The sequence below is a fragment of the Somniosus microcephalus genome, chromosome 12, assembly GCF_052327205.1.
Source record: "Somniosus microcephalus isolate GS21.2 chromosome 12, FLI_Smic_1.0, whole genome shotgun sequence".
Lineage (NCBI taxonomy): Eukaryota > Metazoa > Chordata > Chondrichthyes > Squaliformes > Somniosidae > Somniosus > Somniosus microcephalus.
The window spans coordinates 65,229,758-65,250,923 of record NC_140998.1 but is presented as its reverse complement, the minus strand read 5'-3'; the positions used below and the strand labels follow the sequence as shown (position 1 = coordinate 65,250,923).

General features: G+C 43.0%; 1 protein-coding gene across 5 annotated transcripts in view; it reads right to left on the bottom strand.

The window, feature by feature from the left end:
- Nucleotides 1-7,765: 7,765 nt before the first annotated feature.
- wars1 (tryptophanyl-tRNA synthetase 1) overlaps nt 7,766-21,166 on the bottom strand; it is an 81,903-nt gene continuing 68,502 nt past the window's right edge. For all 5 annotated transcript variants that reach the window (XM_086002982.1, XM_086002983.1, XM_086002984.1 and 2 more), the window contains 7 exons: nt 17,116-17,235; nt 15,311-15,493; nt 13,336-13,436; nt 12,579-12,691; nt 11,371-11,544; nt 10,972-11,112; nt 7,766-10,382 (listed from right to left, as the gene is read on the bottom strand). In XM_086002982.1, the coding sequence (XP_085859108.1) occupies nt 10,224-10,382; nt 10,972-11,112; nt 11,371-11,544; nt 12,579-12,691; nt 13,336-13,436; nt 15,311-15,493; nt 17,116-17,235 (991 nt within the window). In that variant the 3' untranslated portion in view covers nt 7,766-10,223. The remainder of the gene's footprint in view (nt 10,383-10,971; nt 11,113-11,370; nt 11,545-12,578; nt 12,692-13,335; nt 13,437-15,310; nt 15,494-17,115; nt 17,236-21,166) is intronic.

The following is a 21,166-nucleotide window of genomic DNA, read 5'->3' as shown; positions in this document are numbered from 1 at the left end:
CAGGCTTGGAACCCTCCACCCTGGTCTCCGCACCTACCTGGTCCTGCGGTGTCCTGGTCAGCATTCCCCACCTGTCAATCAGGCTGGCTTCTAGGCGGGGAACCTGCCAGTGACATCAGACAGTGGCTGTGGAGTTAAACTGCACAGCGTGCAGGGAAACCCAGAACTCCGGGTTTCCCGGCACCCCCCCCCCCCCACCCCCCCACCCTGCTCCAGGCGGGTGGGAAACGACAAAATCCAGCCTAATTTTTCAAGTCGATAAACATTAACTCTGTTTCTATTTCATCAGATGTGCCTGATCTGCTAAGTATTTCCTGTTTTTATTTCAGATTGCCAGCATCCACAGTATTTTGCTTTTCCTCTAGATATAAAGGTCAGCATTCCATTAGCCTTTTTGATTATTTTCTGTACCTGTCCATGACATTTTAATGATCTATGTACATAGACTCCCCCCCTCCCCCCCCCCTCAAAGTCTGTTTGGACTTCTACTGTTTCTAACTTTTCACCATTTAGGAAGTACTCTGTTCTATCCTTTTTAGGTCCAAAGTGGATGACTTCACATTTATGTATATTGAAATCCATTTGCCACAGTTTTGCCTATTTGCTTATAATCAATATCTCTTTGTAGTTTCATGCTTCCATCTACACTGCTTACAACGCCACCTATCTTTGTGTCATCGGCAAACTTGGAGATGTGGCTTTCTATCCCGTCATCTAAGTCGTTAATAAATAGTGAATAGATGTCGACCCAACACAGATCCTTGCGGAACATCACTAGTCACATCCTGCCAATTAGAGTACCAATTAGTAGGGACAGTTGGTTGGGAGGTCCTCCTCTCAATGTCCAGCCATGTACTGTGGGTCAGGCCATAAGAGTTGGGGTCAGCCCAGTGCCTGAGATTGGGAAAGCTGCAGGTGTTTGAGACCTATTTGCGTTTTCTTGTCTGCCCATAGAACCCAAGAGATGTGGGTATTGAGGTCTCTTAATATCTATACTGAGACTTGATTGATAGAATCTGAAACAGACAGAGGAAATGAGGTGGTACATTAATTTTTTTATTGTGCTTGCCCTTTCCAGGAGCAATATAAACAAGTTGTTTCATCTGTCGAGTTTGGTGTGTATGCTGGCCAGGACAGGGGAGCATTTTTTTTTAGTTGCGGCATTACTAATACTCCTAGATAATTGAAGCCAGATCCTTGCCATGCAAATGTGTAGGTCTTATGAATATGTTTGAAGCTGCTGTGCATGAAGGACGTGCCCTCTGTTTTGGAGAAGTCAAACGTAACCTGAGAGTCTGAGAAATTTATTTTGGAAAATGTTGGGTGTGAGGTGGTGGGATTAATTACATTAAGTAGGACATTGTCGCAAAGTATGTTTATATTTAGTGTTCAGTTTCTCTAGCAACTACCATATTTCATTGATTTACTCTGCTGTTTTCTGCTGAGCGCTGTAGGCTTATTGCAAAGAGGGGGACACGTGGCACCCTTGTCTGGTACAGCTTTGGAAGGGGCATGCTGGAACACTGAGGTAGTTTTGGTGCACACGGTGGATATGGGGTTAGAGTACAAGATGTAAATCCACTTCCAGACTGCATCACCAAAGGCACAAGGTAAGAAGGGAATTCCTTCCATTTATTTAAATCCACTTCCAGACTGCATCACCAAAGGCGCAAGGTAAGAAGGGAATTCCTTCCATTTATTTAAATCCACTTCCAGACTGCATGACCAAAGGCGCAAGGTAAGAAGGGAATTCCTTCCATTTATTCAAGGGCCTTTCTCTGTATTGAGGGAGAGTATTGGGGGGAGCTGCAATGCTGTTGCAGTGATGTGAAAGACATCTGGTGTTGTCGTTTGAGTGACAGTCCTATGTGAAGGATGTCGAGAAGGGCGCCTGTTTCTTCACGGTGGTTGGAAGAGTTTTAGTACGGGAAGTATCGGTTCCAGGAGCAAGGTCTTGTATAACTTGGCAGAGTAGCTATCGGGTTCTGACTTTTCTGGTTTGCTGGCTGGATCTCCTTGGATAAGATCAGGCAGTCGAGTGTCCACATCTGTTTGGGTGAGCTGGGAGAGGGGGAGTTTTGCTAGGTGTTTGCTAGTTGTTTCTTCTGAGGTGGTCTGGAACTTTGAGGTATGTGATATAATGGTCTGCAAATTCTTTGTTGATTTCAGTGCCTTCTGCTTTCCTAATTGATGTGACTGTTCTGTGCCACTGATTTGAAGGCTCCATTACTCTTTGGATTTGTAGTACATTATGCCTCTTGGCAGAGAAGGCAACAGTATGACCCCTCACCACTGCCTTGATGGTTTCATAGAGAATTGTAGGGATCCCCATTTTCTTCTTTACAACAGGTGACCTAGGTCTGCAGGGATGCCAGGAGGGCAGCAGTTTTGGGTAAAGGGCGCTATGTTGCTAAGTGTGAGTTAGAGAGAGATTCGTGCATGGTGAAAGGTGGTTATGTGCCTGATTTAAGATAGGTGTATCTATTTCACGAAGAAATATGTGATTCTAGAGTACATTTTGTTCAGGTCTGAGCAGAAATTAAATTCCTTCTCGGTGAGGTGCTGGGCTCCTAAAGATATACAAGGCCTTGACATCATTCTTGGATTGTTCTGGCAGATTGCCCTGGGGGTGCCTTGTGATTGCTGGGAGCCTGTCTAGCTGGGGTGGAGGTTGTAGTTTAAGTCTCCACCCAAGATCACTGTGTCTTACAACCGGAGGCGCAAGTGGAATGTTGAGGTGGAGAATTTAGGGAAGTCCTGGGCAAAGGGGAAACACTTGTTGATCAGCAAGACAAACTCCTCTGCGCTTAAATAAAATAACTTTTTTTATTCATTTATGGGATCAGGGTGTCGCTGGCAATGCCAGCATTTATTGCCCATCCCTAGTTGCCCTTGAGAAGGTGGTAGTGAGCCGCCTTCTTGAACTGCTGCAGTCCGTGTGGTGATGGTACTCCCACGGTGCTGTTAGGTAGGGAGTTCCAGGATTTTGACCCAGTGACGATGAAGGATCGGCGATATACTTCTAAGTCAGGATGGTGTGGAACTTGGCGGTGGTGGTGTTCCCATGCGCCTGCTGCCCTTGTCCTTCTAGGTGGAAGAGGTTGCGGATTTGGGAGGTGCTGCCGAAGAAGCCTTGGCGAGTTGCTGCAGTGCATCTTGTAGATGGTACACACTGCAGCCACGGTACGCCGGTGGTGGAGGGAGTGAATGTTTAAGGCGGTGGATGGGGTGCCAATCAAGCGGGCTGCTGTGTCCTGGATGGTGTCGAGTTTCTTCAGTGTTTTTGGAGCTGCACTCATCCAGGCAAGTGGAGATTATTCCATCACACTCCTTAGTTGTGCCTCGTCGATGGTGGAAAGGCTTTGGGGAGTCAGTGGGTGAGACAGTCGCCGCAGAATACCTAGCCTCTGACCTGCTCTTGTTGCCGCAGTATTAATGTGGCTGGTCCAGTTAAGTTTCTGGTTTATGGTGACCCCCAGGATGTTGATAGTGGTGGATTCGGCGATGGTAATGCCATTGAATGTCAAGGGGAGGTGGTTAGACTCTGGCTTGTTGGAGATAGTCATTGCCTGGCACTTCTGTGGCGCGAATGTTACCTGCCACTTATCAGCCCAAGCCTGAACGTCGTCCAGGTCTTGTTGCATGCGGGCATGGACTGCTTCATTATCTGTGGAGTTGCGAATGGTGCTGAACACTGTGCAGTCATCAGCAAATATCCCCATTTCTGGCCTTATGTTGGAGGGAAGGTCATTGATGAAGCAGCTGAAGATGGTTGGGCCTAGGACGCTGCTTTGAGGAACTCCTGCAGCGATGTCCTGGGGCTGTGATGATCGACCTTCAACCAGCACAACCATCTTCCTTTGTGCTAGGTATGATTCCAGCCAGTGGAGAGTTTTCCCCTTGATTCCCATTGACTTCAGTTTTACTAGGGCTCCTTGATGCCAGTCTCGGTTAAATATTGCCTTGATGTCAAGGGCAGTCACTCTCACCTCACCTCTGGAATTCAGCTCCTTTGTCCATGTTTGGACCAAGGCTGTAATGAGGTTGGGAACCGAGTGGTCTTGGCGGAACCCAAACTGGGTATCAGTGAGCAGGTTATTGGTAAGTGCCGCTTGATAGCACTATCGATGACACCTTCCATCACTTTGCTGATGATTGAGAGTAGACTGATGGGGTGGTAATTGGCCAGGTTGGATTTGTCCTGCTTTTTGTGGACAGGACATACCTGGGCAGTTTTCCACATTGTCGGATAGATGCTGTACTGGAACAGCTTGGCTAGAGGCGTGGCTAGTTCTGGAGCACAAGTCTTCAGCACGATAGCCTTTGCTGTATCCAGTGCACTCAGCCGTTTCTTGATATCACGTGGAGTGAATCGAATTGGCTGAAGAATGGCTTCTGTGATGGTGGGGACCTCAGGAGTAGGCCGATATGGATCATCCACTCGGCCCTTCTGGCTGAAGTTGGTTGCAAATGCTTCAGCCTTGTCTTTTGCACTCATGTGCTGGGCTCCACCATCGAGGGTGGGGATGTTCATGGAGCCTCCTCCCGTTAGTTGTTTAATGGTCCACCACCATTCACGACTGCAGAGCTTTGATCCGATTCGTTGATTGTGGGATCGCTTAGCCCTGTCTATAGCATGCTGCTTCTGCTTTTTAGCATGCATATAGTCCTGTGTTGCAGCTTCCCCAGGTTGGCACCTCATTTTTAGGTACACCTGGTGCTGCTCCTGGCATGCTCTTCTACACTCGTTGTTGAACTAGGGTTGGTCCCCTGGCTTGGTTGTGATGGTAGAGTGAGAGATAAGCCGAGCCACGAGGTTACAGATTGTGTTGGAATACAATTCTGCTGCTGCTGATGGCCCACAGCGCCTCATGGATGTCCAGTTTTGAGCTGCTAGATCTGTTCTGAATCTGAATCTATCCCATTTAGCACGGTGGTAGTGCCACACAACACGATGGAGGATGTCCTCTTCGTCTCTACAATGACTGTACGGTGGTCACTGCTGCCAATGCGGTCACGGACAGATGCATCTAGGGCAGGTAGATTGGTGAGGACGAGGTCAAGTAGGTTTTTCCCTCTTGTTGGTTCACTCACCACCTGTCGCAGGCCCAGACTGGCAGCTATGTCCTCGAGGACTCGGCCACTCTTGGTGATGGACATTGAAGTCCCCCGCCCAGAGTACATTCTGTGCCCTTGCTACTCCCAGTGCTTCTTCCACGTGGTGTTCAACATGGAGAAGTACTGATTCATCAGCTGAGGGAGGTAGGTGGTAATCAGCAGGAGGCTTCCTTGCCTATGCTTGACCTGAATTCCATGTTGAGGACGTCCAGGGCCACTCCTTCCCGACTGTGCCACCACCTCTGGTGGGTCTGTCCTGCCGGTGTGACAGGACATACCCAGGGATGATGATGGAAGAGTTCAGGACATTGGCTGAAAGCTATGATTCTGTGAGTATGACTCTGTCTGACTACAGCTCTCCCAATTTTGGCACAAGTCCCCAGATGTTGGTGAGGAGGAATTTGCAGGGTTGACTGGGCAGTCCGTCCGGTTTCATTCTTATTATTTTGTTTCGTAGCAGTTAGTTACAACTGAGTGGCCATTTCAGAGGGCAGTTAAGAGTCAACCACATTGCTGTGGGTACCACGGCAGATTTCCTTCCCTAAAGGACATTAGTGAACCAGATGGATTTTTACAACAATCCAATAGTTTCATGGTTACCATTACCGATGCTAGCTTTTTATTCCAGATTTATTTAATTAACTGAATTTAAATTCCCCAGCTGCCGTGGTGGGATTTGAACTCACGTCTCTGGATCATTAGTCAAGGCCTCTGGATTACTAGCCCAGTGACATAACCACTACACTACCATTCCCCTTGGTCTCGAGTTCTTTTATTTTGGTACGCTACCTGGGAATTTGTGTTAAGGTCTATGTACATAACATGAATGGTGGACTGAGAATTTTTGTGGTATCTTCACATTTCTGCTCTAATATCCATGTGGTCCATTATTGGTACAAAGCTTTGGTCTGGGGGTTGTACACTAGCTGGTAGCCAGACTGTACTGTTTTGTTGTTTGACAGTGCAATGGGCTTGCAGGTTTTAGGGCTTGGTCCTCTATGGATTGTTTTGGGACATATTTTAAAATTTTCCACATTTAGAAGCAATGGTCTTCATGTTTTATTTATTGTTAAAGCGACAAATAAGTGTTAATTCTGTCTGTGGAGTGGTTTCTCTGCAGGAATGTCAGCTTTGAAAGCAGAATCCTGGGCGATCAGGACTCGGCTACAGTAATCCTCATTTTATGCCTCTCAAGTGGCTTAAAAGCCACTGAACTAGTCAAGTTTAGCCAAAGACTATAAGGGAGCTGTAGAGAAACTTATGGAAATTAAGTAGAACAGTGATTTTGTACATCCCAATTCACTAATGCAGCTATTTCCTGATTTTGAAAGACTGAATTACAGATCCAAGCCATTTGAACCAAAATATTGACTTTTATATGTGATAACATTGGAAACAAAGAATAAATTACAATTCAAGTTCAAAGTATTGTGTAGTTTACACTACTTCTGGTTTTGCATTTGTAAATATTCAAAGTTTGTGATTCTCAATTTCCCCAAGAGAGATACATTGATACATAGAAGATAGGAGCAGGAGTAGAACGTTTGGCCCCTCGAGCCTGTTCCGCCATTTAATGACATCATGGCTGATCACCCAAACTCAGTACCCTGTCCCTGCTTTCTCCCCATATCCCTTGATCCCTTTAACCGTAAGAAATATATCCAACTCCTTGAATATATTTAATGAATTGGCCTCCACTGCCTTCTGTGGTAGAGAATTCCACAGGTTCACCACTCTGGATGAAGAAATTCCTCCTCATCTCTGTCCTAAATGGCTTACCCCTTACCTTTAGACTGTGACTCCTGGTTCTGGACTCCCCCGCCATCGGGAACATCCTTCCTGCATCTAGTCTGTCTAGTCCTGTTAGAATTTTATAAGTTTCAATGAGATCCCCTCTCATTCTTCTAAACTCCAGCGAATATAAGCCTAATCGAATTAAGCCTAAGCAGTGGAAAACTACTGCATATTTCTCTCCAAGCTCATTAACAGTCTCAACAAGCAACAGCAGTTTAAAAAAAAACACAATCAATTTCACGCTTTCCTTTTTGGAGAGGAGGGCAATGACCAGGAATGGTGCAGAAAGGGAAAAACGAATGTCAACTTGTCTCCCGGTTTACCACATGTTGTAACTCTATTAAACACTAGAAACCAGCCCCCCTTAAATAGTTCCAAATTCGAGTAAGAATATGCCTTGGCAAAGCCATTACTGTACTTATCAGGATGAGCTTGGGCCTAACCATATAAAAAAAAAAGGCAGATTTATGTTCCATGGTCCTTGGTCTGATAGCAGGATAACAAGAGGCCTTGAGGGAACATAATTAATGCATCTTCCTTCCTGCTGATATATACACTAAGTGAAGGAAGGATCAAAATGAATTGGAAGTAAGTTTTTGGTAAACCTAATTAAAATCTCACAATTACAGTTTCCAATACGTGTCTGTTTAGTTGAATGACTTCTGAAAATGATCTATGTAGCTGAATTTGTCACGATGATTGATCAGGTCATCTGAAGTGGGATTCCCTGTAGTAGTTTGTGATCAGACATTGTTCACCTAACTCAAATTTCAAAAACCTTCTGAGTGGTTTTGAAAGGGGGGGTTGAATGTTTTAAGATGTTAGAATGTTTCAGAAGGATTTTAGATTAAAGTAGTCGAGAAAGTGTATTCCAACAATTAATTCAAACACATACGCTCCAAGCAGAGAGAATGTACAATATAACAACCAAAGAAAATACAGTACAACTTTGAAAGAGAAAACAAAGAAGGACTATGGCCACAATGACTCACTGCATACATAACCCAGAGATGAAACCTAACATTGCGGATGAAGGAGCTGCCTGATGCCACAAGCAGACTGCTACCCAAGGGAAGCCTTTATATGCTCATAATCAAAGGGACAAGTTAACATTAGAAGCCGACCATGCCACCTGAATAATGAACTTAACCTAGCTGAGTTCATAGAGTAATCTTGAACATCACATCATATACGGTTAATCAAAATCCAGAAAATGTTGGTATGCACAGTTAAGTTTACTACTATGCTTACACTCATCCTGGCAATTTATATCAAGCATCAATTATTATGGTAAACAGCAGCGCCACACCTTGTGATGGTACTAATCGTATAGTAGATATAGCCAAATAAAGTGATATTAGTAATAAATCTGTGTCCAACTCAGTCCTTGATGCCTTTAGCAAGTATAAGTTGCCTTTTTCTTGGTGTTTTATTTGCTCCTGCTGATGTTATTGGAGATCAGGGGGGGAATTCTCCACTGGCTAGAGTCATACCTAACACAAAGATGGTTGTGATTGTTGGAGGCAATTCATCTCAGCCCCAGGACGTCGCTGCAGGAGTTCCTCAGGGCAGCATCCTAGGCCCAACAATCTTCAGCTGCTTCATCAATGACCTTCCCTCCATAAGGTCAAAAGTGGGGCTGTTCACTGATGACTGCTCACTGTTCAGCTCCATTTGCAATTTCTCAGATAATGAAGCAGTCTATGCTCACAGGTAGCAAGACCTGGACAATATCCAGGCTTAGGCTGCTAAGTGCCAGGCAATGACCATCTCCAACAAGAGAATGTCTAACCACCTCCCCTTGACATTCAATAGCATTACCGTCACTGAATCCTCAACCATCAACATCTTGGGGGTTACCACTGGCCAGAAACTGAACTGGACCAGCCACATAAATGTCGTGCTACTAGAGCAGTTCAGAGGCTGGGTATTCTGTGGCTCACCTCCTGAGCCCCCCCCCGAGCCCCCCCCCACAGCATTTCCATCACTTACAAGGCACAAGTCAGGAGTGTTATGGAATAATCTCCACCTGCCTGGATGGGTGTAGCTTCAACACTCAAAACAGCTCAACATCATCCAGGACAAAGCAGTCTGCTTGATCTGGCTCCCATCCACTACCTTAAACATCTACTCCCTCCATCACTGGTGCACCGCGGCTGCAGTGTATACTATCTATCCAAGGCTTCTTCGACAGCACCTCCCAAACCCACAACCACCACCACCTAGAAGGACAAGGACAGCAGGCGCATTGGGAACACCACCACCTCCAAGTTCCCCTCCAAGTCACACACCATCCTGACTTGGAAATATATTGGCGTTCTTTCATCGTCACGGGGTCATAATCCTGGAACTCCCCACCCAACAGCACTGTGGGAGTACCTTCACCACACAGACTGCAGTGGTTCAAGGCAGTGGCTTACCACCACCCTCGAGGACAACAGGGCTGGGCAATAAATGCTGGCCTTGCTAGTGACACTCATATTCCAAGAATTAATAAAAGAAAACTTGACTTAATCAATACCTCTCAGACGGTTATAAAAAATGGTTCAAAGTGATACAAGCATTGTCTATGAAAACCTAGACATAAACAGCAAATTTGATCTATTTCTCCTGTACATGTAAACTGTTTAAAAAATAGAATCATGGAATAATACAGCACAGAAGGAGGCCATTCGGCCCATCGAGTCAGTGCCGGCTCTTTTGAAGAGCAATCCAGTTAGTCCCACTCCCCCGCTCTTTCCCCATATCCCTGCAATTTTTTCTCCTTCAAGTATTTATCCAATTCTCTGGGATTGTAAATTTGCTTTCCTTACACAACTTTGAGCTTCTCCGATGTGAAGTTCAGTACAGTAATATGTGCAGACAGTGTGGATTAGAGGTCTATTGAGGGATGGAATTGTAATTATCTACTGTGATATATGAACACTTTTTAGAATACAAAATATTTTCATGCTGGGAACTTGTGATCTTGATAAGTTTAAAAAAAAAAGCCATTCAGCAAGCTAAGATAACTGTAATGGTACTGTATGAAAACTGGATTGCAGGCATTTTTTTGTGAAACCATAACTAGGGTGCCAAATCTTTTGAACCTGAAATACTCAATGAAAACTATTAAATGGGCTTGTATGAAATTGCAGTAGGGCAAACTAAAACCTTTCATCTACAACAGAAGTGATTAAAACACAGTTATCACTACTGCTCTGGAAATAGTTGGTTATAATTTAGTGATATTTATTAATATATTCTAAATAATTTGTCCATAATAATGTTGCACAACTTCAGCATAATGTTAAGATTTCCGAAACAAGTCATTAAAAGTCATATGCCAGTTTCCGAGGAGTCATGAACTGTTTCGCCATTTCATCGGTCACCTGCTTGCGCCGTACTTGGTGTGCTGCTATGATAGGCTGCAGTGTTTCAATAAGAATCTTCTTCAGCTCACCTGTTAGAAGCTTTCCACTGGAATAATCCTAAAGAAAAGAATTCTTAGATGTAACTAATATGTATTAAAAACACTAAGATAATTATGGATGAGGAAGGCCATTCAGCCCATCTTAATTCATCCATCCAGAAAGATCCTATAGTCTTTCCATTGCAGCATTCAATTGATTCTTAAATAAATCCAAGATTTTCACCTCCAATACCTCTATAAAAATCACTTCTCCGATACTTCTTTCCAAAATGAAAAGCCCTAGTTTCTCCAGTTTTTCATCATAACTCAGACTGCGGAAGCTAGGGATAAGCCATGTAGCTCTTCTCTGCACTAACTCCAGCGCTTGAGTGACCAGAAATGGAAGCAGTAATTCAAGGTGTGGTCTGAATATAGCATGGTATCGTTTGATCTGGACCGCCTCTGACCTTTATTGTACTGTGTTAGTAATATAGTTCAACATTCTATTGGCCTTGTTGATTGCTGCGCTGTATTTATTGGACGTGTTGAGCATCGATTCTTAATACTGTATTTAGGTCAGAGTATGTTATTGTGCAGAGATACTATTTTAGGGGACGTCAATGAATAAATGTTAAAAATAGTTTTAAAATGAAATAAACTGCACTGACCTGTTTTATTTTGTCCAGTTTCTCATCATCTTCCAGGAAAAAGGTCAAATACATGTAAGATACGTCCACTTCACAATTCCCACCAAATTGTTGGTGTTCTTCAATAGTATCCTTGCCCCCTGAAAAAGCATGCTTGTTGATCTGAGGAAAAATTATTACACTTAAATTAACTACATTAATGTTGTTGCATATTAGTATATTTTGTATTGTTATTTCAGTGGCAATAGTTCATATGCAAAAAAAAAAGCTGCTATTGTTGACACATATCTTCAAAGAAAAGTACTACAAAATAAACCTGGACTAAACATTGCTTACATGAAAGATGACCCCCCCTGTTTTGACCACCAAATAAAGGAATAAATTTCCATCTTACACACACGTATATATGGTGAACATTACCTTTGTTTTGATCTGCTTTGGGGTATCTGTGAGGAAGATGGAAGAGTTGGGGTCACTGGCACTCATCTTTGTCTGTGCTCCTTGCAGAGCGGGGAAGAAGACTGAATGCAACAATGCTGGTTTTGGATAGCCAATCCTTGGAGCAACATCCCTGGTCATCCTAAAATATGGGTCCTATGGAAAAAATAGTAATACCAATGATAAAACAAAATTGAAGTTTTGTTCTCAAAGCTGATTCTGGAGCTTAGCAATATTAACTGCAGTCAAATTTAAGCAATTAGCAGTACATAGTTTTAATAAAATATAAACTTAGAGAAACGACCCTTAAAATCTTGAATTTCACAAAGCTTATTTACAAGATTAGCTTACAGAATTAACCACTTTTTTTATGTATGCTAAATGTAATTTAGTATTACTAATTTGACATACATGTATAATATTTATGGTTTAAGTGCAAATCATTCTAAATTATAATAAATTCAAGCCTGCTGCACCAAAATTATATTTAGACCTAGCTGTGTAGCACAGCTCTTTGCATCACCACTGTGTGGCACCACCAAGTAGTGAGACGAGAGTCTATATGGTGATGCCGGGACCATGAACTGTTAAGCTCAGCCATGTTGTTGTTTGGATTTGTCAAGCAATTAGCAGGTTCTTCAATGTAAAACACGATCCAGAACGGAGAGCCATTGCCAGGCCGCTCTTCTAAACATCTTAAAGAAATAACTTGCATTTATATAGTGCCTTTCATGGCCTCAGGGCATCCCAAAGTATTTCACAGCCAATTAAGTACTTTTGAAATGCAGTCAATGTTGTAATGTAGGAAAATGTGGCAGCCAATTTGTGCACAGCAAGGTCCTACAAACTGCAATGAGATAAATGGTCAGATAATCTTTTTTTGGTTGTGTTGGTTGAGGGATAAATGTAGACCACGACACTGGGAGAATTCTCCTGCACTTCTTCAAATAATGTCAAACATCTTAGTTGTCACTTTTGCTCAGGAATTGGCACAGGTCTGCCTGTCCTCTGGGCTCTTCGGCTGCAGATAGTATATAATTAAATGACTAGTTGAAAAAAAAAATCACATTTCATGTAAACTCGAATACAATTAATACAATGGGAAAATAACTAATGCTGCAGTTTTATAATACAAAGGCATAGCAAATTTCAAGCATATGTATTTTCTTTGGTTGGCACTTAGCTCTGACCTGGTCAATCGCACAGGGAATGAGACATTGAATATCCTTTTGGCCGTTAAAGATTTGTTGAAATGAGGTGCTGAAAGAGGGAGCAGCCTGTATTGCAGGGAAACTGATCTTTCCTGTCAATTAAAAATACTGAGTTAAACGTTAAGCAATTTTCTTAACAAGAGCAGTCAAACATTGAAACTGATATTAAAAAAAGTTAGTATATATGTTTGCCATAAAAGACCTAAAAATAAAAGATTTTGCTATACAGGTAATAACTTGTGTTCTTGGAGGTTTATTAATGTTACGATATATACTTATATGTTTAGATGTTCACAGTTGTAGCTCAAATAGTAGACTTTCCCCAGACACAATGTAATATTTGTTCCTTCAGTTTAAGTTGGCTTAATCTTAGCAGAAATAATTAAGCAATGCAAATTTAAAAATTTCCAGAAATTATGACAAAGTTCTTGCAGAAATAAAAAAAAAATTCATGGTAGGTTGCTGATTAGAAGTTTTTAACTTTGAGGTCACAAGTCTGTTCATAGGGGTATGCAGTAATTTCCAGTTTAATAGATATCAAAAGGAACAAAAGTCTGCTCAGCGAAAACATTTGATGAAGTTTGGTGAAATCACACTAAAACAATTAAGTTGTTCAAGAGAGCCGGGTGGGGGGAGGAAGAGAAGAAATGAATTTACTGAAGATTACATGAGAATGGCGGGTTCAGTCCACAAGGTCAAACTTTCAACTTTTGAAAATAAACAGTGTTAATCTTACCTATACAGTCACTATCTCCAAAGCCAAAGATCCCCTTCACTTGATTAAAAGTAACATGTTTCTGGATTTTAACCACATTCTGATAGAATCCTGGACTCTGTCTGCAGCCAAAACAGAATATTATACTTTACAGATTTGGGAAAAAATACTTAATTTATAGTTAATAATGAACAATCTCAGTTCTAAAGTTATCACAACTGTATTTTTCATGTCATAATCTATCTGACTATATTGAGGAAGATAGTGGTTAGGTGTGTATCAGAAGTACATTCACTGGCACAGTGCATTGGAGCTCCTACACACTGTACCATGGAGTCAGAATGCATTTCTGATCTCATGGTAAGGAGGCACAGAAAAGGAAGAAAAGGGCCAGTTGCCTTAGGCTGACCTCACATACTTCCAGCAGCTAATTGTTGTGCAGCACTGGTGGAAGGGAGGCCTGGGAGCAGGTGTCTAGCCCGTTCTATCAGCCTGTAAAGTGTGGGGTGTTAGGGGTCCACAGGAGAAAAGAGGCAATATATTTTAGTGTAGATTTTAATTCATTTCAATTTTGACAGCATAGTAGTTTTAATTACTTTCATGCTTCATTGATATGTGATCTTTACCTTGGACTGTTAGGATCAAACTCATTCCTAACTGGGTAGTCTTTTTCTTCACATGTAATGCTGGGAGCACAGCAAATATTAATAGTTCAGCAGGGATAAGCAAAAGTTGTCTGATTCTCTTCAATCACACTTTTAAGGTAAACGTCTTTTCATGTTTTTCCACTCTGTTTTACCAAACTGTAATTAATGCCATTTTTGTGAGCAATTTTTCCCCTGCACAGTGGCTTCCTCCTCTGCTGCAGACATGTTATCCTCCTCATTCAGCAGTTTGTTCATTATCTTATCAATGTAATCAATGGCTGATTGCAGTTTGGGAAGTGATCGGTTCCCCAGCTGAGACTGCAAGTATACAGTGCACTTTGTGTTTGTCCTTATTGTGTTCTATGTGTTATGCTTTTTTTAAACAAATACATTGTACAGGAAACTCTCTTTTAACCGGCAAAATTGAGGAGTAGGTTCAGGTAAGTTTTACTATAGAAAATGCTGGAAAAACTCAGCAGGTCAGGCAACATCCGTGGAGAGAAATTAGAGTCGACGTTTCGGGTCTAACCCTTTTTCAAAACTGTTATTTCGGATTTCCAGCATCTGCGGTATTTTGCTATCGTACTAAATTTTACTATATATTAGTGGCCGTGTAACCGGGGTTCCTGGATCTGTGGCCGTGTAACCGGGGTTCCTGCACCTGTGGCCGTGCAACGGGGACTCCTGGATCTGTGGCTGTGTAACCGGGACTCCCGCACAAGTGCCGTGTAACTGGGGCTCCTGCACCTGTGGCCATATACGGGGCTCTCGTACCTTGGTAAGTATACCTCTCTGTAATCCGGACTTATTGATCAACCGGCACCACGCCGGTCCCGTCAGTGCCGGATAAAAAAAAGTGTTTCCTGTACTGTCTTTAGGAACTAAGGCTAGACGTGATGGAAAATTTTCACTGTATGCTAAGTGGGGGGTGAGGAGGGAAGATGTACACTTGCGATGCCACTTCAAAAAAAAACTTCTGTGGACTAATCTCCAAAAGGAAAGCACTATGCTGTACAATATTTTACTTTCAATTGTGTAAATAATTTTCAGTATTAACAGGACATATTGGTTGCATCACAACATACAAAACACTCTTTAATAATCTAACCTACATTCCATGGGTAAGTGGAGTTGAGGTCAAAGATCAACCATGATCTTATTGAACAGCGGTGCGGGCTCGAGGGGCTGTATGCCCTACTCCTGCTCCTAATTCTTATCTTCTTATGTCCATACTAAAAACTTCTCTCCAGCTTACTCACCATTACTACTGTATCTCTTATTATTTTGATTAAAACTATCTTTCCAATGAAAAACATCAATGAAAACGCAGGTTTCTGCTGTGGACATACCCCATGTAATCCAGATCAGAGAAGATGAAGGTTTTATTCACATCAAAACCACAAGCAATGATGTCTTTGGTATTCTCAACAGCATATTTATAGGCCTGTCCTAGTGTTATGTCTTTCCACAGGTATTTTTCATCATCGGTCAGCTGAATTACAAGAGGTACATTGAAAATGTCTTGTAGCCACCTATTTAATAGAAATATATGGGCATGAACAAGCTAAATCCTTTTCAATGGAACAATCTACAAGTTGGAAAAATACAATCATCAGTGGAATATCATTTCGTTGGTCTCAAATTTTAAGCCAGTTGTGGAAGCATTTTCAATGAGCATTAACACGAATAAACTACCATAAAATTTAAGTGGACACGTGAAAACCTACCCGGCACACCAACAAATGTAAAAGGTGCAAATATTACTGATCCCTGTAAAAATCACAATGCAACATTTCTCTAGTAAAATGGTGGACGTGATCAAGTCAGCAGACTGCTGGATAGAGAATGAACTTGCAAACTCTACGCATAGTATATTCTTTCAAAACCAGTAAACACTTGAATAAAGGCCTGCAATTCACGGTCAGCGGTGAAGCAAAGCCGTTCGTCACTGGCCGCAAAGTAAACGTCCCACAAAGATCTGACGATCTCTGTGGCGAGAAGTTCGGCTTTTCCGACATGCAATTGAAATCAATGTAAGTTAATGGGGAATCCCTAATGCGAGCTGCTGTAATGTCAACTAGCTGCCTAAGCAGCCAATCAAAATGCAGAATTCTCAGGAAGTAATTAAGAACCTTTGATTCTAACTTTTTTAAATGTTAATGTTAGAGAGAGCAAAACAAACATTGGGGCTCTAACGTGGAGAAAGGGCAAACCTGAAATAAAGATGAAATAACTTTTTTTTAAATAATTTTTTTCTCCACAAAATTTAAATAGTTTTTCAGGGCCATAACATTTGCTTAGCAGTCAATACACAGTTAAAACCCCAGCTACACCTAATCCAAAAGGGTCTAACTTTTAATGGGGTATTTAACAGTGATAGTACCGCAGAAGAGCCGAAGTTTTCATCAGTTTCACTGATTTCACAGATTACACTGATTGTCGGCTGTGCGGAGGGCCACAGCGCAACCAATATTGGAGCAGTGAATGTCTGACTGCAACTTCAGGATTTCCGCTGTTCATTCGCTGTAATTACCCACCGCAAATTCCGGACCATTATTTCCTGTGAAGATGGTTATAGCATGTCACTTGGATCTCTCCCATGTCAAGACGTAATGGGGTTTATTTTAAATTCGAGCGGCCAACTGGCAGAGTGCACCAGAAACCCGCCAGTTCCGGCACCAAAGAGGCCTTGGCCTGATTTAAACAGAACCGAGAAGATGCGGGTGCCAAACGTGCAGCTCACCTCCCGATGCAGCTCACTGCATTTAGGCCGGCGCAGTTATCGGGCAGCTGGGAGGCCACCCAGCTGGCAGTAGGGCAAGTCGTACTACTCCTGGCCCCACAAAAATAATGTAAAATTTACTTTTCAGGGCCTTCTCAGCTCTAATCGCCAATAAAACTAGTTGGACAGTGCATATAGCACCTGCGCCAACCAATTCTGTCCTAAAATTGTAATTGGGGTCATATGTACGCCAAACAGGCAGGCCCCTGTAAAGGTGTCAGCGGGCAAAACATTGGGATTATTAGGGCAGTAAGTCTACCAGCCCCATTTTAATGCCAATTTCAGCAAGTTAAAACTGACCCCAATAAATTTAAGAAACACACACAGGGATTGCTCTCTCATACGTACTGCACAAGTATTATCCAAACTTACTTTGTGAAGATGAATGGGATAAGGTGGCCCATATGCATAGCCTCTGATGAAGGACCGCGCCCAGTGTATAGGTAGAATGATTTTTTTGTTTCAAAAGCATCAAGGATCTGCTGCATATCCCTTTGAAAAAAGAATGATCAAAAGCAGAACTTCAAAAATACAATTGATACAGCTTTTCAACACAGAAAAACTAGACAGGAAGATTTAAGTGGCAATTTTCTGGGGTTGGGAAATTACAAAACAAACCCATTTTCAAATAAATGCGTCGGCGGGAACTCAGCGGCAGCAGCGGGGCTATAAAAGTCCCAGAGACCAGGTAAGGCTTCACAGCGTCGGCGGGTGTTTCAGCGGCAGCAGCGGGGCTATAAAAGTCCCAGAGACCAGGTAAGGCCTCAGTGCGTCGGCGGGTGTTTCAGCGGCAGCAGCGGGGCTATAAAAGTCCCAGAGGCCAGGTAAGGCCTCAGTGCGTCGGTGGGTGTTTCAGCGGCAGCAGCGGGGCTATAAAAGTCCCAGAGACCAGGTAAGGCCTCAGTGCGTCGGCGGGTGTTTCAGCGGCAGCAGCGGGGCTATAAAAGTCCCAGAGGCCAGGTAAGGCCTCAGTGCGTCGGCGGGTGTTTCAGCGGCAGCAGCGGGGCTATAAAAGTCCCAGAGGCCAGGTAAGGCCTCAGTGCGTCGGCGGGTGTTTCAGCGGCAGCAGCGGGGCTATAAAAGTCCCAGAGGCCAGGTAAGGTTTACCAATCTCCAGTCTGGGAACTCGGAGGGAAGGAGAGAGGTAAAAAGTAATCCAAGTGTGATGTCACCAGAAAGCAGGTAAGTGATTGGTTGGTGAGTATTTCTCCATTTTTAAGCTTAAATCTCTTTGGTTTATAGTTTCTAAGGTGTGATATTCACCATCTAGAATCGGGGCAGAGGGTATTTAAGAACAATATTAATACATTTAATGAATTACATAGAATGGGAGATCAGGTGATGTGTTGCTGCTGCAATATGTGGGAGCTGGTGGACACCATTGATGCTCACGGTGATCACATTTGCAGTAAGTGTTGGCTGCTCGAGGAATTCCGGCTCCGTGTTGAAGAGCTGGAGTCCGAGCTTCAAACACTGAGACACATCAGGGAGGGGGAGAGTTACCTGGACTCTGTGTATCACGAGGTATTCACACCAATTAGATTAATTAATTCAGATGTAGTCCGTGGCCAGGGTCAGGATGGTGTGACTAGAAGTGAGGCAGGTACGGGGATCCAGGAGGTAGTGTTGGAGGAGCCGCAGCCCTTGCACTTGTCCAACAGGTTCGAGGCTCTTACTCCCTGTGAGGATGGGAACAGGGACTGCGGGGAGGATGAGCAACCTGGCCACAGCACCGTGGAGCAGGGGGCCATTCAAGTGGGGGGAGTTAAAAGAAATGTTGTAGTAGTAGGGGATAGTATCGTTAGGGGGATAGATAGAGTTCTTTGCAGCTGAGAGCGTGAGTCCCGAAGGCTGTGTTGCCTGCCCGGTGCCAGGGTTAAGGACATCTCCTCTGGACTGGAGAGAAACTTGGAGTGGGAGGGGGAGGATCCAGTTGTCGTGGTCCATGTTGGTACCAACGACATAGATAGGACAAGGAAGGAGGTTCTGCTGAGGGAGTTTGAGCAGCTAGGGGCCAAATTAAAAAGCAGAACCACAAGGGTAATAATCTCTGGATTATTACCTGAGCCACGAGCGAATTTGGCTAGGACAAATAAAATTACAGAGTTAAATGCGTGACTCAAAGACTGGTGTGGGAGAAATGAGTTTTGCTTCCTGGGACACTGGCACCAGTACTGGGGCAGGAGGGAGCTGTTCCGTTGGGACGGGCTTCACTTGGCCAGTGCTGGGACTAGAGTCCTGGCGGATCATATAACTAGGGCTGTAGAGAGGGCTTTAAACTAACTAGTGGGGGGGAGGTTCCTAGAGAGCAAATAATAATGATAACAGAGGTCATAGACTTAGGTAGCAGTGGGGAAATTAAAAACCAGAGCGTGTCAGGAAGGGGCAGAAGGTATGGAGTAAAAGGTAAAGTAATAAAAAGGGCAAAAGCAGGAACTAAGTGTCACAAAACATCTTTGAAAGTTCTCTATCTGAATGCACGTAGCATTCGTAACAAAAGACGAGTTAATGGCACAAATAACTACATATGGGTATGATCTTGTGGCCATTACAGAAACATGGCTGCAGGGTGACAATGCCTGGGAATTAAACATAGCAGGTTATTTAATGATCAGGAAGGACAGGCAGGAAGGAAGGGGCGGTGGGGTGGCTATGTTAATAAAGGAAGGAATCACTGTAATACAGAGAAATGATATAGGGTCAAAAGATCAGGATAATGAAACAGTTTGGTGGAGGTAAGTAATAATAAGGGGAAAAAAACACTAGTGGGCGTAGTCTATAGGCCTCCGAACAGTGGCAACTCTGTTGGACGGAGTATCAATCAGGAAATAGTTGAGGCTTGTAATAAGGGAACATCTATAATTATGGGGGATTTTAACTATCATATTAATTGGACAAATCAAATTGGGCAGGGCTGCCTTGAGGATGAGTTCATTGAGTGTATTAAGGATGGGTTTCTTGAGCAGTATGTAACTGAATCGACCAGGGGGCAAGCAACCTTAGATCTGGTCCTGTGTAACGAGACAGGATTAATTAAAAATGTCCTAGTAAAGGATCCCCTTGGAATGAGTGACCATAACATGGTTGAATTCCATATTCAATTAGAGGGTGAGAAGGTTGGATCTCAAACAAGCATGCTAAGCTTGAATAAAGGAGACTATGAAGGTATGAGAGCGGAATTGAGTAGAGTGGATTGGGAAAATAGATTAAAGGGTAAGACGATACATGATCAGTGGTGTACATTTAAGGAGTTATTTTACAACTTCCAAAAAATATATATTCCACTGACAAGAAAAGGGAGTAAAAGAAAAGACAGCCATCCGTGGCTAAGTAAAGAAATTAAGGATAGTATTCGACTAAAAACAAGGGCATATAAGGTAGCCAAATCTAGTGGGAGGATAGAGGATTGGGAAAACTTTAAAAGACAGCAAAAAATAACAAAAAGATTGATTAAGAAAGGGAAGATAGATTATGAAAGTAAATGAGCAAAAAATATAAAAACAGATAGTAAGAGTTTTTATAGTTATATAAAAAGAAAAAGGGTGGCTAAAGTAGAGGATGAGACCGGGAAATTAATGTTGGGAAATATGGAGATGGCAAAAACACTGAATGAATATTTTGTATCAGTCTTTACAGTAGAGGACACCAAGAATATCCCAACACTGGACAAACAGGGGGCTATGGGGGGGGGAGGAGCTAAACACGATCAAAATCACTAAGGAAGTGGTACTCGGTAAAATAATGGGTCTCAAGGCGGATAAATCACCTGGACCTGATGGCTTACATCCTAGGGTCTTGAGGGAAGTGGCGGTAGGGATTGTGGATGCATTGGTAGTAATTTTCCAAAACTCCCTGGACTCGGCAAAGGTCCCGGCAGACTGGAAAACTGCTAATGTAACACCCTTATTTAAAAAGGGCAGTAGACAGAAGGCTGGAAACTATAGACCGGTTAGCCTAACATCTGTGGTAGGTAAAATTTTGGAGTCCATTATTGAGACAGTAACAGGACATTTGGATAATCATAATTTAATAGGACAAAGTCAGCATGGTTTTATGAAGGAGAAGTCATGTTTGACAAATTTGCTGGAGTTCTTTGAGGAAGTAACATATAGGGTGGATAAAGGGGAACCAGTGGACGTAGTGTATTTAGACTTCCAAAAGGCATTTGACAAGGTGCCACACAAAAGATTATTGCTTAAGATAAAAAATCACGGGATTGGGGGTAATATTCTGGCATGGATAGAGGATTGGCTATCTAACAGAAGGCAGAGAGTTGGGATAAATGGTTCATTCTCAGACTGGCAATCAGTAACTAGTGGTGTTCCGCAGGGGTCAGTGCTGGGTCCCCAACTCTTTACAATCTATATTAACGATTTGGAGGAGGGGACTGAGTGTAACATATCAAAGTTTGCAGATGATACTA